The 14940-nt window shown below is 40.5% G+C and overlaps 2 protein-coding genes across 2 annotated transcripts; both read right to left on the bottom strand.

Annotated features, from left to right (window-relative positions):
- Nucleotides 1–959: 959 nt before the first annotated feature.
- On the bottom strand, nt 960–6677 carry LOC310879311 (annexin A1-like). The gene is made up of 12 exons (XM_083793890.1): nt 6453–6677; nt 6007–6086; nt 5696–5810; nt 5291–5385; nt 4197–4310; nt 3812–3902; nt 3496–3632; nt 3137–3230; nt 2629–2724; nt 2271–2329; nt 1672–1794; nt 960–1158 (listed from the first exon to the last, which is right to left on the bottom strand). The coding sequence occupies exons 1-12, from the start codon at nt 6487–6489 to the stop codon at nt 1102–1104; spliced, it is 1098 nt and encodes a 365-aa protein (XP_083650016.1). The 5' UTR covers nt 6490–6677; the 3' UTR covers nt 960–1101.
- Nucleotides 6678–7707: 1030 nt separating this feature from the next.
- LOC310879312 (annexin A1-like) lies at nt 7708–14660 on the bottom strand (the record flags this gene model as incomplete). Its single annotated transcript, XM_083793891.1, has 11 exons — nt 7708–7909; nt 8401–8523; nt 9009–9067; nt 11130–11225; nt 11656–11749; nt 12024–12160; nt 12338–12428; nt 12724–12837; nt 13866–13960; nt 14277–14391; nt 14586–14660. The coding sequence occupies 11 exons, from the start codon at nt 14658–14660 to the stop codon at nt 7853–7855; spliced, it is 1056 nt and encodes a 351-aa protein (XP_083650017.1). The 3' UTR covers nt 7708–7852.
- Between the last annotated feature and the right edge of the window lie 280 nt (nt 14661–14940).

Raw genomic sequence — 14940 nt, 5'->3', positions numbered from 1 at the left:
ATAGATACAAGCAAGCAAAACAGCTAGTGTGTGAAAATGTCTAATCTCTTTTTGGTCTCGACCTGAAACGTTTGGGAACCACTGATATGCATGTATTGTTCATATGCATCACATACATGAATAGTGATATTGCATTAGTTATAAAAAAATATTTTGAACCCAAAACAAATTAGTACCAACAAAGCTGGACAGCCAACTCAAAAATATTAGAGAACCAACTGTGTAGTGTAGTTAACCCAATGATGAAAAGGAAGGAAGGTGTTGGGATTGGGGTGGGGGTCTGCAATGTTTGGCTTTGGTACTTGTTGTAGGCAAATGAGTTAATTCTTAATACTTCTTAGATAATTTGCATACATTTCTCATACATTTCTTTAAAGCATGTACTTTGCTCTCCCCATGATGTTGACATTGACCCCTGCTTTGACTTCTACCCCTGCTTTGACTTCTACCTTGTAAAATGCTCCGGTTGATTTTCGGTCGAAACGGCTCGCATTAATTCCAGCAGCACCCCAATATCCACTGAGAACCATGTGCGGGCGTGGGCCTCAAGCCCCGTTGACACGATTATTCCAGTGTGTAACACTTAATTGTTGCCAAGTCAATTAATTTGTACCATGTTCTTTAAAATAACATTGTAGCCTACTGCAGGCCCAGTCAGAAAATATTATTGTGCTACAGTTGGTTCAACTTAGCTCATAGTGGGAACTAGGATGAGAATTATGAAATTGCTAAATACACAATATAGAATTGCGATAATGAGTACTATAGAGTACGAATAACAGTTTAAGTCCACACTAATTATCCATAGTGTATAAATGATGGATAAGGGGTCAGGACAACTAGGCCTTTTCGTGTAGGGGTCAGAATAAAATTTGGACTGACCACAATTTGCTCCCATCATAAAATCTGTAAAGAGAATAGTCTTTTGGAATAGTTTTTGTCAAACGAGGAAACTTGGAAAGTGTTTAGAGCAGCTTTATTATTACATCCAATCTGTAAGACATTATTAAGACATTAACATGATTCCTAATATCCGAGGAACACCAACAGATATTTCAACAGCACCTCACAGCTTATTAATGTGAAAAAGAATGAAACATTTTAAACAGGTCCACACAATTCCAGCAGGATCGTTTCATAATGTCCCTTAGTATCCGCCTGTCAAACCAAGAGAATATAACAAAGGTAACTTCACAAAACCAGAGAATGTGGAAACAACAATTACATTGCTTAACCATGACAGCCATAGAATGACAGATTGTAATTAGGGATGCACGATTAATCGGTAGCATGATCGGAATAAGCCATATCGGCCCTAAAAATGCCGGTATCGGAACAGTCTCAAAATACAATTATTTAATCGGTTTTCACCAGCAATGAAAATATAAATCTAAATTGAATTTGTGTACTCCTCTCATTCAGTAGTCATTCAGTTATGAGAATAGGCTATTGATTGATTGAATACTTTATTATCAGGCTTTGGGCCAAGCCCCTAGCCTAGGGCCTAGGCTTGTTTCCATTGTGGTCCTCTGTATAATATCGGAATCGGTCAGAATCGGTATCGGCAGATATGACCCTGCAAATAATCGGAGATCGGATATCGGTCATAATTTCATAATCGTGCACCCCTAATTGTAATTAATCTTGAAAATACACAGACTGATATATTACCAATATGTCCTCCTGTAGAGTTCTTCCATACATGGTCTTGTACTCATCCATGACTTTCTTCAAGTCCACCTCAGAGCGGCTCACCACCACCCTGATAAGAGTCTCATCACATGTGCCATGTCCCTGTGAATAGACAGCCATGGTAAACTACACGGCAAAATCCTCACTCTAAAGAGTGTACCACTTTGAGATGCATTGTGTGATTAGATGTAATTAATTCTCACTATACATGTAACTATACATTTGGAGTCTGACACCTCTACAAATTATATATAATGACTACACAGTACATACACATGGAAACCATGTGTGAGGTTGAACATGACAGTATCAACTCCAATATCATGCGCTCGGGTGGCACAGTGGTAAAAGTCCCAGTGCGCCCATATAGTTATATGGACATGAGTATCATGGCGACATCCAGTCACGTGACTCACGTACCTTCCTTACGGAAGCTGCCCTCACTTGAGAGCATCCGCCGGAAGAGGAGTCTACCTTTTTATGTCTATGGGTGAGTCAAAAATTGTGTGTGAAAAAGGGAAAAAAAAGAAAAATGCCATTACACTCCACACGAAGATGGAGAAATACAGACATCATACCTTCATAGCCAGTTGTAGCTTCTCCGCAAAGAAACCAGGCTTACTCCAGGCACACTTCACTGTACAGCAAAGAAAGACAGTTTAGGAGGGCAGCCCGATGGTTCACAGAGTAAGAGCACATAGCACAGTGACATAAATAAGGTTAGCCATTTCCACAGCTAACCCCATGCAGTTCAAATCGAACCAAAACACTACACAGCATGTTAGGCTTTGAGTTGTAAAACTATTTACAGACAGTCTTTAATTCAGTCTGCCCAGAAGCAGAGATAATAAATATCTTCACTGACTATATTTAAAATCCCTTGTACTTAGTATTTAACATGATTCTGATTGGAATAATTTTAGGATGAATCCTCACCAATGTCAATGAGACAGTCTTCAATGTCTCCTCTCAGCTCCTTTTCCAAGGCTTTGGATAAGGTGACCTCACTGAGGCCAATGTATTTCTGGAACGCTATGAGGTCAAACATTAAGAGCAAATACTTGTTTATTTATGCAACAGGAGAAGAGAGGGTGTTGAGACTGATTTCAAGTACAGTGGCCATGAAACTCAATGAATACAAAAACAATATGTTTTCAGCTACAAGCTTGTAATCTGTAATAAACTGTGACCAGCTCTCGTTTTGTACCGAGAGCTGGACATTTTGGGCAGACCTCTCAGGCTTTATACCAACAGTGTGGTCGCAGCCATGCTGCCAGCCATGGTCCATTTTTACCATACCTTTGAGCCAGACCATGAAAAATATAGGCTTGTCATTTCAAAATTCTTTTGAATAGTTGGAAACTTCAGGACAATTTTCACCAATGACGAGTGACGACATGCCCAAAATAGGGAACCCAGGGTAAAAGTGATAAAGGAATCTTACTTTTAGAGAGCTGAGGACCACTTCGACTCGTGAGGATGTCAATGAAGGAGTTGATGTCAGTTCCTTTGCAGTTCTCACCAGCATCGAACAGAACCTGTGATAACATGTATGAGCATGTTATTAGAGCATTAGTTATTAAAATACTTTAAAACCAAAACAAATTAATTGCAACACAAACCGTCACACTATACAGTTCTCAAAGTGGGGTCCAGCGACGCAAGCGACCCTTACAGGTCTGTAAATGTAGTTATATGGGGGTCATTGAAATTAAAAGGTTTGAGAACCACTCCACTACAGTACCGTGTTCATTAGAAATAGGACATTAGAGGTTAACCACAGTGCTACTACTAGTACAGTACCTTTGCATCCCTATTGGCGAGGTCCAAGTCCACTTCACTGTCCTCATCTTTGATGGCTTTCAGCAGAGCCTGCAGGGCCAACGTGAAGTCTCCACTGGTGTCTGCTTTAATGATGTCCTCCAACTCCTCCTGGTACTCTGATGATGGAGAGAGAGAGAGAACGCTTCATAGGTTGGAATCATACCTTCACTTAAAAATATAACCATTTCACTGTGCAATATACGAAGGGGATGTTTTTCGTAGTATGGGGTGAATTGAGAAATTGGGAGCATCAAATATTACATTACATTTACATTATTACATTACATTATATTACCTTCTTTAAAAACCCTCTTGATCTCATTAATCTCATGGTTTGTCCTTGATGCAAGAATTTCTACCAAGAGATCTTCATTTGTGCCCAGTCCCTGTTGCATAGAACAATTATCAGTGTTAAGACAAATACATTTAAATGCATTCTAAACATTGGTTCAAAAGATGTTGCTGATTTCTGTAACTAAAGTACCTCATTCAGCATGCACTAATAAATCTGCTCAAACATTTGATAAGAAACCATTTACAAAACTAAATTTAACCGCTTGGTTCTTAAAATGTTAAGACACAGACTATATCCGCGGCTATTGTAGAGCGTAAATATCGAACTTGAGATAACAGTTTCTTTGAAGTGGATATGAAATATTAAGACACAAAATGTGGGCTACCTTTGTGGCTTTTCTGAGACAGTGGGCATCAAAATGAGTAGGACTCATGAGCAGTGCCAGAACAACATCCTCAAAGTCTGACCTAAGGACTGACTTCAGGTCATCAGCCAGAGCCTGAAACAGAAACAAGAGCATTTATGACGAATAAAGTAATCAAAGCACTGCAGTGAAGGTATGCAAGCATCATTTATACGTCGTTTATCATTTAAAATCTTAGATACATGTATGTCAGTCTGTCAGATAGGATTTAGATATTCTATTGTAGGTATTCTTATAGTATTCTTGTATTAACGTTCATTAACATGCAATACAAATGTCGTACGATAACTAACTAAATAACAGATTTTTAACAATGCAACAGATTGTTATATTGACTGTTATATTTCGTTTTGATTGTTGTTTATAAGAAGAGTAGGCAGACAGACATCTCCTCAAATAAGAGTTCTGTCCAAAACCTAAATCTGAAACGATTTTTCTTTATGATTTTCAACTGAAAACCTAGTAGTAGGTTTATAAAAAGTATACTGAATTTCCAACAGCCTTTTCCATTCCACAACCCCCAACAATCGTGTTATTTTGTTCAATTACTATGTGATGACCAGAGCCATCTAATAGAAGAGTTGCGATATTGAGGGGGCGGAAAACAGCACGGTCACGTGGTTCATGTACTCGTGCGAGCCCATAGACTCCAATGCATTCCGTAAACTTCCAGTTGTCCCCATTCAATAGAAGTCTATGTAGAAGAGCCGCCATTGGACTGGCCCCATGAAGTGAACAGAGTTTACGTAAGTCTGTCTTAGGCATTGATGCATTCTAGATGTATACAAAGGGTGTGATACATCTTGCCCCAATGCATTTCCAATGGAAGTCACATGGTTTGACACAACATTTGTGTTGTACGGCTTTCGTCTGTGTTTCGACTGCCCCCCACTCCCTCATACAACACAAATGTTGTGTCAAACCATGTGACTCCCATTGGAAATACATTGCGAGCTTGCATCAGCTATACATCTCATACAACAAGCATACATCAGTCTGTTGTAAAGGTGTGAGTCAGGCCTTACTCTATTGCTCTGGTGATGACCATGACTCACCTTCCCAGTGGAATCCTCATAGACTGATTTGATCCTCTGCCTTTGGTCATTGCTTCTCTTCACCAGAATGGAAATTATCACATCCTCATCTACTCCTGTGAATGGAAAAATATGTTGGGTAGGCTACACGTAGTATGGCTACCAGTAGACATTAACCAACTTCTCAAGTGGGTATGGCTGGCTACTACTAGACACTAAAAGACTACAGTAGATTATTGAGGAGCAGTTTGACTTGTTGTAGTTCTTATGTTGTCATTTTCCTCAATAAACATAATAGTAGAGATGGCTACAGCACCCGGCAATACCCAGTCTTACGGATATTGAGTAATTTTAAAATGAATGTAGAAGTGTAGGGTTGGCCTATCATGTGCACTGTGCAGTAGTGCATCACCATGTTCTTCTTACCTTTGGCTTCGATGGCTTTCTGCAGGTCTGAGGCATCACTGCTGGCGGAGAAGTGAGGATTCGGAGAAACGGTTCCATAAAACTTTGGCTTCTTTGGCTTACCCTTGCACTGTTTCTGTGAATATATTCAATCAGAAATACACTTTAGCACAAAGCTTTTTGCTCCAGCCATTCTGTTTTTTTGTTCTGTAGTTTGATTTTAACCACTGTGCATGGAGCTTCATTTTTTGTTGTCATAAGGCGTCATGCTGCAAAAAACTGCTGATCTACAAGTTTACAAATTGTGCTGTCACTGGTGAACTCGTACTCACCGAGTCTACATCACAGTCCTTATCAGGGTCTCTGTCATGGATAACATTTTGGAAGAATTTCTTGAAGAAAGTCATCTTTGCTTGGCTGTAATATGAATTGAAAACTGCTTAATAAGGACCCAAACTGTGATTTAAAGACACTACATGTGTGACACACACGCACACGCGCGCGCACACGCACGCACACACACACACACACACACACACACACACACACACACACACACACACACACACACACACACACACACACACACACACACACACACACACACACACACACACACACACACACACACACACACACACACACACACACACACACACACACACACACACACACACACACACACACACACACTCTAGAAGATTAAAAATAAATATTACAGCTATTGAAACCATTAACTTCCCCCCACAATAATGGAGAAACTATTCAAATATAAAACTCACCAGTTTGGAATTCACAAGATTGCCCCCTTTCATGGGTCTCAGTAGCCTACTATGTTACACACCTTGACTTGAATCGACACCTGCACCTTTCTCCAACCAGAGGTTTGAGTTTCTACGGTTGTTTTCAATGTATTCAAGGCCAGCCCCTTTGTATTCTGTCATCCCAGCATTCCATCACAGTGAGATTCCTGCTTCACATACAGGTTGAGTGACTTGAAACTGTAGACCTGTTTGGCTAAATTGTAGTTTAGTAAACACTGACATCTTATTGTGTATAGGCCTACTAGTATAGTATACTGTAGGCTTTTCGCTCAGTGATTCACTTGCTTCATACACAATGATACACAATAAACAATGCTTTCTACTTGTACCATTTACAAATAACCTTTTATAAACGCTTTTGTCAGTTCAAGTTCAAGTTGAACTGAAAAGTTTGGGAACCACTGATATGCATGTATTGTTAATATGCATCACACACATGAATAGTGATATTGCATTAGTTATAAAAAATATTTTGAAACCAAAACAAATACTACCAACAAAGCTGGACAGCCAACTCAAAAATATTAGAGAATGAACCAACTGTGTAGTTAACCCAATTTATGATGAAAGTAAAAAAGGAAGGAAGGTGTTGGGATGGGGGGTCTCCAATGTTTGGCATGGTACTTGTAGGCAAATTAGTTCATTCTTAATACTTCTTAGGTCATTTGCATACATTTTTCATACATTTCTTTAAAACATGTTGCTCTACCCATGATGTTGACCCCTGCTTTGTATCACCTTGTGAATTAATTCCAGCAGCACCCCAATATCCACTGAGAACTATGTGCGGGCGCGGGTCTCAAGCCCCGTTGACACAATTATTCCAGTGTGTAACACTTAATTGTTGCCAAGTCAATTCATTTGTACCATGTTCTTTTAAATAACATTGTAGCCTACTGCAGGCCCAGTCAGAAAATATTATTGTGCTACAGTTGGTTCAACCTGGGAACTAGGATGAGAATATATGCAATTGCTAAATACACAATATAGAATTGCGATAATAATGAGTACTATAGACGAATAACAGTTTAAGTCCACACTAATTATCCAAAATGTATAAATGATGGATAAGAGGTCAGGACAACTAGGCCTTTTCGTGTAGGGGTCAGAATAAAATTTGGACTTAAACTGACCACAATTTTCTCCCATTATAATATCTGTAAAGAGTAGTCATTTGGAATATTTTTTGTCAAACGAGGAAACTTGAAATGTGTTTAGAGCAGCTTTATTATTACATCCAATCTGTAAAACATTATTAAGAACACGATTCTAATATTCGAGGAACACCAACAGATATTTCAGCAGCACCTCACAGCTTATTAATGTGAAAAAGATACAAAGTTAATGAAACATTTTAAACAGGTCCACACAATTCCAGCAGGATCGTTTCATAATGTCCCTTAGTATCCGCCTGTCCAACCAAGAGAATAAAACAAAGGTAACTTCACAAAACCAGAGAAACAACAATTACAACAATTCCATGACAGCCATAGAATGACAGATTGTAATTAGGGATGCACGATTAATCGGTAGAATAATCGGAATAAGCCATATCTGCCCTAAAAATGCCGGTATCGGAACGGTCTCAAAATACCAGTTTTCACCAGCAATGAAAATCTAAATCTAAATTGAATTTGTGTACTCCTCTCATTCAGTAGTCATTCAGTTGTGAGAATAGGCTATTGATTGATTGAATACTTTATTATCAGGCTTCGGGCCAAGCCCCTATAGGGCCTAGGCTTGTTTCCATTGTGGTCCCTCTGTATAATATCGGAATCGGTCAGAATCGGTATCGGCAGATATGACCCTGCAAATAATCGGAGATCGGATATTGGTCATAATTTCATAATCGTGCACCCCTAATTGTAATTAATCTTGAAAATACACAGACTGATATATTACCAATATGTCCTCCTGTAGAGTTCTTCCATACATGGTCTTGTACTCATCCATGACTTTCTTCAAGTCCACCTCAGAGCGGCTCACCACCACCCTGATAAGAGTCTCATCACATGTGCGAAGGCCCTATGAATAGACAGCCAAATCCTCACAAAATCCTCACAAAGAGTGTACCACTTTGAGATGCATTGTGTGATTAGATGTAATTATCACTATACATGTAACTATACATTTGGAGTCTGACACCTCTAAAAATTATATATAATGACTACACAGTACATACACATGGAAACCATGTGTGAGGTTGAACATGATGGCATCAACTCCAATATCATGCGCTCGGGTGGCGCAGTGGTAAAAGTCCCAGTGCGCCCATATAGTTATATGGACATGAGTATCATGGCGACATCCAGTCACATGACTCACGTACCTTCCTTACGGAAGCTGCCCTCACTTGAGAGCATCCGCCGGAAGAGGAGTCTACCTTTTTATGTCTATGGGTGAGTCAAAAATTGTGTGTGAAAAAGTGGAAAATTATTGTCTACGCAAAAAAAAAAAAAAAAAAATGCCATTACACTCCACACGAAGATGGAGAAATACAGTCATCATACCTTCATAGACAGATGGAGCTTCTCCGCAAAGAAACCAGGCTTACTCCAGGCACACTTCACTGTACAGCAAAGAAAAACAGTTTAGGAGGGCAGCCCGATGGTTCACAGAGTAAGAGCACATAGCACAGTGACATAAATAAGGTTAGCCATTTCCACAGCTAACCCCATGCAGTTCAAATCGAACCAAAACACTACACAGCATGTTAGGCTTTGAGTTGTAAAACTATTTACAGACAGTCTTTAATTCAGTCTGCCCAGAAGCAGAGATAACTAGAAAAAGTGCCCTTCTGGGCACAGGTCTCCACCAGGATTTCTTCCTCAGCCTAGTGGGAATATGCGTGCACAGTTTAATCGCAATCGGACGCTGCGTTGAGGAGTTGTGGCGATTTGTACAAAGCGGGCTACTCCTGAAAACTGTAGGAGCCAATCGTGGCCAATCAGGATGGAATATGAGAAATCAAACAAACCCGCCTTGATCACATGACTATGGAGATCATGTGTACCGATTTGCGTGAAATTTGGATAAAATCTGAAGGAGTAATAATAGAAAATGTGTTTTACATATGTCGGCCTCCTGGTGGCGCTATAAAGAGCAGGTTTTTCCTTGGCCTCTAGGGAGTTGGCATACAAAGTTATCCACAGATTCATGCAGTTAGAGGTAAAAACACTTTTCGGCCAGTTATAGCGCCACCTTGAGGCTGAGTTGAAATTGTTGATGTGGCATTTTGTCCTCGGCCTAGTGGGAATGTGGGTGCACAATTTCACGGAAATCACGCGATGTGTTCATGATTTGCAGCATTTTGTTTGAAACTGAGCACTCCTGTGAACTTTGGAAGCCAATCTTAACCAATCAGGATGGAGTGTGAGAAATCTGAAAGACCGGTTTCGTTGAATGGCTCTAGAGAGACTGTGTACCAATTTGCGTGATGTTTGGACAAAATCTGTAGGTGTACTGTGCAAAAACTTGTTTTGCACAAAGCGGCCTCCTGGTGGCGCTATAACAGGCCGTTCTGGAAAGTTTGGGGCAGAGGTTCATCGTTGGCATCCAGGGAGTGTGTGTGCAAAATTTGGCATCGACCGGGTTAACGGTGGCCGAGATTAGCTGTTCACGGACACACGGACGGACGGACGGACGGACGGACGGACACACGGACGGACGGAGTGCAAAACATACTCTCCCCACATGCCTTCGGCCTGGTGGAGACAACTAGAAAAAGTGCCCTTCTGGGCACAGGTCTCCACCAGGTTATCCACAGATCCGTGCAGTTAGAGGTAAAAACACTTTTCGGCCAGTTATAGCGCCACCTTGAGGCTGAGTTGAAATTGTTCATGTGGCATTTCGTCCTCGGCCTAGTGGGAATGTGCGTGCACAATTTCACGGAAATCACGCGATGTGTTCATGATTTGCAGCATTTTGTTTGAAACTGAGCACTCCTGTGAACTTTGGAAGCCAATCTTAACCAATCAGGATGGAGTCTGAGAAATCTGAAAGACCCGTTTCGTTGAATGGCTCTAGAGAGACTGTGTACTAATTTGCGTGATGTTTGGACAAAATCTGTAGGTGTACTGTGAAAAAACTTGTTTTGCACAAAGCGGCCTCCTGGTGGCGCTATAACAGGCCGTTCTGGAAAGTTTGGGGCAGAGGTTCATCGTTGGCATCCAGGGAGTGTGTGTGCAAAATTTGGCATCGACCGGGTTAACGGTGGCCGAGATTAGCTGTTCACGGACACACGGACGGACACACACACGGACGGACGGACACACACACGGACGGACGGACACACGGACGGACGAAGTGCAAAACATACTCTCCCCACAAATATCTTCACTGACTATATTTAAAATCCCTTGTACTTAGTATTTTTTTTTTTTTTTAAGATATTTTTTTGCGGCTTACGCCTTTATTGATTTTTTAAGGGATAGAAAGTAGGCTGACAGGAAACGGGAGAGAGATGGGGGGATGACATGCGGTAAAGGCCGTGTCGGGTCCGGGAGTCGAACCCGCGGCACACCGCGACTGGATCACCAGTCCGGTGCCCAGACCGTTACGCTACGGCCTGGGCTGTACTTAGTATTTAACATGATTCTGATTGGAATAATGTTAGGATGAATCCTCCTCACCAATGTCAATGAGACAGTCTTCAATGTCTCCTCTCAGCTCCTTTTCCAAGGCTTTGGATAAGGTGACCTCACTGAGGCCAATGTATTTCTGGAACGCTATGAGGTCAAACATTAAGAGCAAATACTTGTTTATTTATGCAACAGGAGAAGAGAGGGTGTTGAGACTGATTTCAAGTACAGTGGTCATGAAACTCAATGAATACAAAAACAATATGTTTTCAGCTACAAGCTTGTAATCTGTAATAAACTGTGACCAGCTCTCGTTTTGCACCGAGAGCTGGACATTTTGGACAGACCTCTCAGGCTTTATACCAACAGTGTGGTCGCAGCCATGCTGCCAGCCATGGTCCATTTTTACCATACCTTTGAGCCAGACCATGAAAAATATAGGCTACAGCTTGTTGTATGAGAGTTCATTTCAAATTTATTTTGAATAGTTGGAAACTTCAGGACAATTTTCACCAATGACGAGTGACGACATGCCCAAAATAGGGAACCCAGGGTTAAAGTGATAAAGGAATCTTACTTTTAGAGAGCTGAGGACCACTTCGACTTGTGAGGATGTCAATGAAGGAGTTGATGTCAGTTCCTTTGCGGTTCTCACCAGCATCGAACAGAACCTGTGATAACATGTATGAGCATGTTATTAGAGCATTAGTTATTAAAATACTTTGAAACCAAAACAAATTAATTGCAACACAAACCGTCACACTATACAGTTCTCAAAGTGGGGTCCAGCGACGCTCAGAGTTCTAAGCGACCCTTACAGGTCTGTAAATGTAGTTATATGGGGGTCATTGAAATTAAAAGGTTTGAGAACCACTCCACTACGTACCGTGTTCATTAGAAATAGGACATTAGAGGTTAACCACAGTGCTACTACTAGTACAGTACCTTTGCATCCCTTTCGGCGAGGTCCAAGTCCACTTCACTGTCCTCATCTTTGATGGCTTTCAGCAGAGCCTGCAAGGCCAACAAGAAGTCTCCACTGGTGTCACCTTTAATGACGTCCTCCAACTCCTCCTGGTACTCTGATGATGGAGAGAGAGAACGCTTCATAGGTTGGAATCATACCTTCACTTAAAAATATAACCATTTCACTGTGCAATATACTGTAGGAACGATAATGAAGGGGATTTTTTTTCGTAGTATGGGGTGAATTGGGAGCATCAAATATTACAATGTTTAGCATATTATCTAGTCTGTACCTTCTTTAAAAACCCTCTTGATCTCATGAATCTCATGGTTTGTCCTTGATGCAAGAATTTCTACCAAGACATCTTCATTTGTGCCCAGTCCCTGTTGCATAGAACAATTATCAGTGTTAAGACAAATACATTCAAATGCATTCTAAACATTGGTTCAAAATATGTTATTTCTGTAACCAAAGTTCCTCATTCAGCATGCACTAATAATTCTGCTCAAACATTTGATGAGAAACCATTTACAAAACTCAATTTAACCTCTTGGTTCTTAAAATGTTAAGACATAACACAGACTATATACGCGGCTATTGTAGAGAGTAAATATCGAACTTGAGATAACAGTTTCTTTGAAGTGTATATGAAATATTAAGACACAAAATGTGGGCTACCTTTGTGGCTTTTCTGAGACAGTGGGCATCAAAATGAGTAGGACTCATGAGCAGTGCCAGAACAACATCCTCAAAGTCTGACCTAAGGACTGACTTCAGGTCATCAGCCAGAGCCTGAAACAGACGAATACATTTATGACGAATAAAGTAAGCACTCTATGAAGGTATGCAAGCATCATTTATACGTTGTTTATCATTTAAAATCTTAGATACATGTATGTCAGTCTGTCAGATAGGATTGAGATATTCTGTTGTAGGTATTCTTATAGTATTCTTGTATTAACATTCATTAACATGCGATACAAATGTCGTACGATAACTAACTAAATAACAGATTTTTAACAATGCAACAGATTGTTATATTGACTGTTATATTTCGTTTTGATTGTTGTTTATAAGAAGAGTAGGCAGACAGACATCTCCTCAAATAAGAGTTCTGTCCAAAACCTAAATCTAAAACGATTTTTCTTTATGATTTTCAACTGAAAACCTAGGTTTAAAAAAAGTAGACTGAATTTCCAACAGCCTTTTCCATTTATAAGAACCTATATAAAGCTATAATTCAATCGGACAACACCCAACAATCGTGTTATTTTGTTCAATTACTATGTGATGACCAGAGCCATCTAATAGAAGAGTTGCGATATTGAGAGGGCAGAAAACAGCACGGTCATGTGGTTCATGTACTCGCGCAAGCCCATGGACTCCAATGCATTCCGTAAACTTCCAGTTGTCCCCATTCAATTGAAGTCTATGTAGAAGAGCCGCCATTGGACTGGCCCCATGAAGTGAACAGAGTTTACGTAAGTCTGTCTAAGGCCCGACTCACACCTTTCGATCTAGCATACAACATTGATGCATTCTAGATGTATACAAAGGGTGTGGTACATCTTGCCCCAATGCATTTCCAATGGAAGTCACATGGTTTGACACAACATTGGTGTTGTACGGCTTTCGGCTGCGTTTCGACTGCCCCCCACCCCCTCATACAATACAAATGTGTCAAACCATATGTGACTCCCATTGGAAATGCATTGCGAGCTTGCATCAGCTATACATCTCATACAACAAGCATACATCAGTCTGTTGTAAAGGTGTGAGTTAGGCCTTACTCTATTGCTCTGGTGATGACCATGACTCACCTTCCCAGTGGAATTCTCATAGACTGATTTGATCCTCTGCCTTTGGTCATTGCTTCTCTTCACCAGAATGGAAATTATCACATCCTTATCTACTCCTGTGAATGGAAAAATATGTTGGGTAGGCTACACGTAGTATGGCTACTAGTAGACATTAACCAACTTCTCAAGTGGGTATGGCTGGCTACTACTAGACACTATAAGACTAGATTAGTGAGGAGCAGTTTGACTTGCTGTAGACTTGTTGTAGTTTTTATGTTGTCATTTTCCTCAATAAACATAATAGTAGAGATGGCTACAGCACCCGGCAATACCCAGTCTTATGGATATTGAGTCATTTTAAAATTAATGTAGAAGTGTAGGGTTGGCCTATCATGTGCACTGTGCAGTAGTGCATCACCATGTTCTTCTTACCTTTGGCTTCGATGGCTTTCTGCAGGTCTGAGGCATCACTGCTGGCGGAGAAGTGAGGATTCGGAGAAACGGTTCCATAAAACGTTGGCTTCTTTGGCTTACCCTTGCACTGTTTCTGTGAATATATTCAAACAGAAATACACTTTAACAAAGCTTTTTGCTCCAGCCATTCCGTTTTTTTGTTCTGTAGTTTGATTTTAACCACTGTGCATGGAGTCTTATTTTTTGTTGTCATAAGGCATCATGCTGCAAAAAACTGCTGATCTACAAGTTCACAAATTGTGTTGTCACTGGTGAACTCGTACTCACCGAGTCTACATCACAGTCCTTATCAGTGTCTCTGTCATGGATAACATTTTTGAAGAATTTCTTGAAGAAAGTCATCTTTGCAGCTGAATAAGGCCGACCCAAACTGTGATTTAAAGACAGTGTGTGTAGGAATGACCGTGTTAATCGCTGGAGAAACAGTACAGAGGCATTGGTAAAGGTTAACCAATGATATGTTTATTCACCAAATGAGCATTACAAACCGGCATAAATACAAGAAGCTCTATCTACTCCCAGCACAGAATTCAGTTCACTGGCAAAATGGCAGCCTTTTATACCCAGCTGGAGATAATGAGAATGGACTATCATATTTACAGGGTGTCTTCAAATGAGAACA

The sequence above is a fragment of the Protomyctophum parallelum genome (genome assembly GCF_964188405.1).
Source record: "Protomyctophum parallelum genome assembly, chromosome: 21".
Classification (NCBI taxonomy): domain Eukaryota; kingdom Metazoa; phylum Chordata; class Actinopteri; order Myctophiformes; family Myctophidae; genus Protomyctophum; species Protomyctophum parallelum.
The sequence above is the reverse complement of the archived record's forward strand: the minus strand, read 5'-3'. Positions and strand labels throughout refer to the sequence as shown.

What these genes read in the sequence shown, in the direction of transcription:
- LOC310879311 (XM_083793890.1), bottom strand. Translation starts at nt 6,489, where the DNA reads ATGAAAGGGGGCAATCTTGTGAATTCCAAACTGGTGA. An exon ending in TGTGAATTCCAAACTGGTGA is followed by an intron (nt 6,087 to 6,452) that starts GTTTTATATTTG and finishes ATTACAGCCAAG; the next exon opens with CAAAGATGACTTTCTTCAAG. An exon ending in TGGTCCTCAGCTCTCTAAAA is followed by an intron (nt 2,725 to 3,136) that starts GTAAGATTCCTT and finishes TTGACCTCATAG; the next exon opens with CGTTCCAGAAATACATTGGC.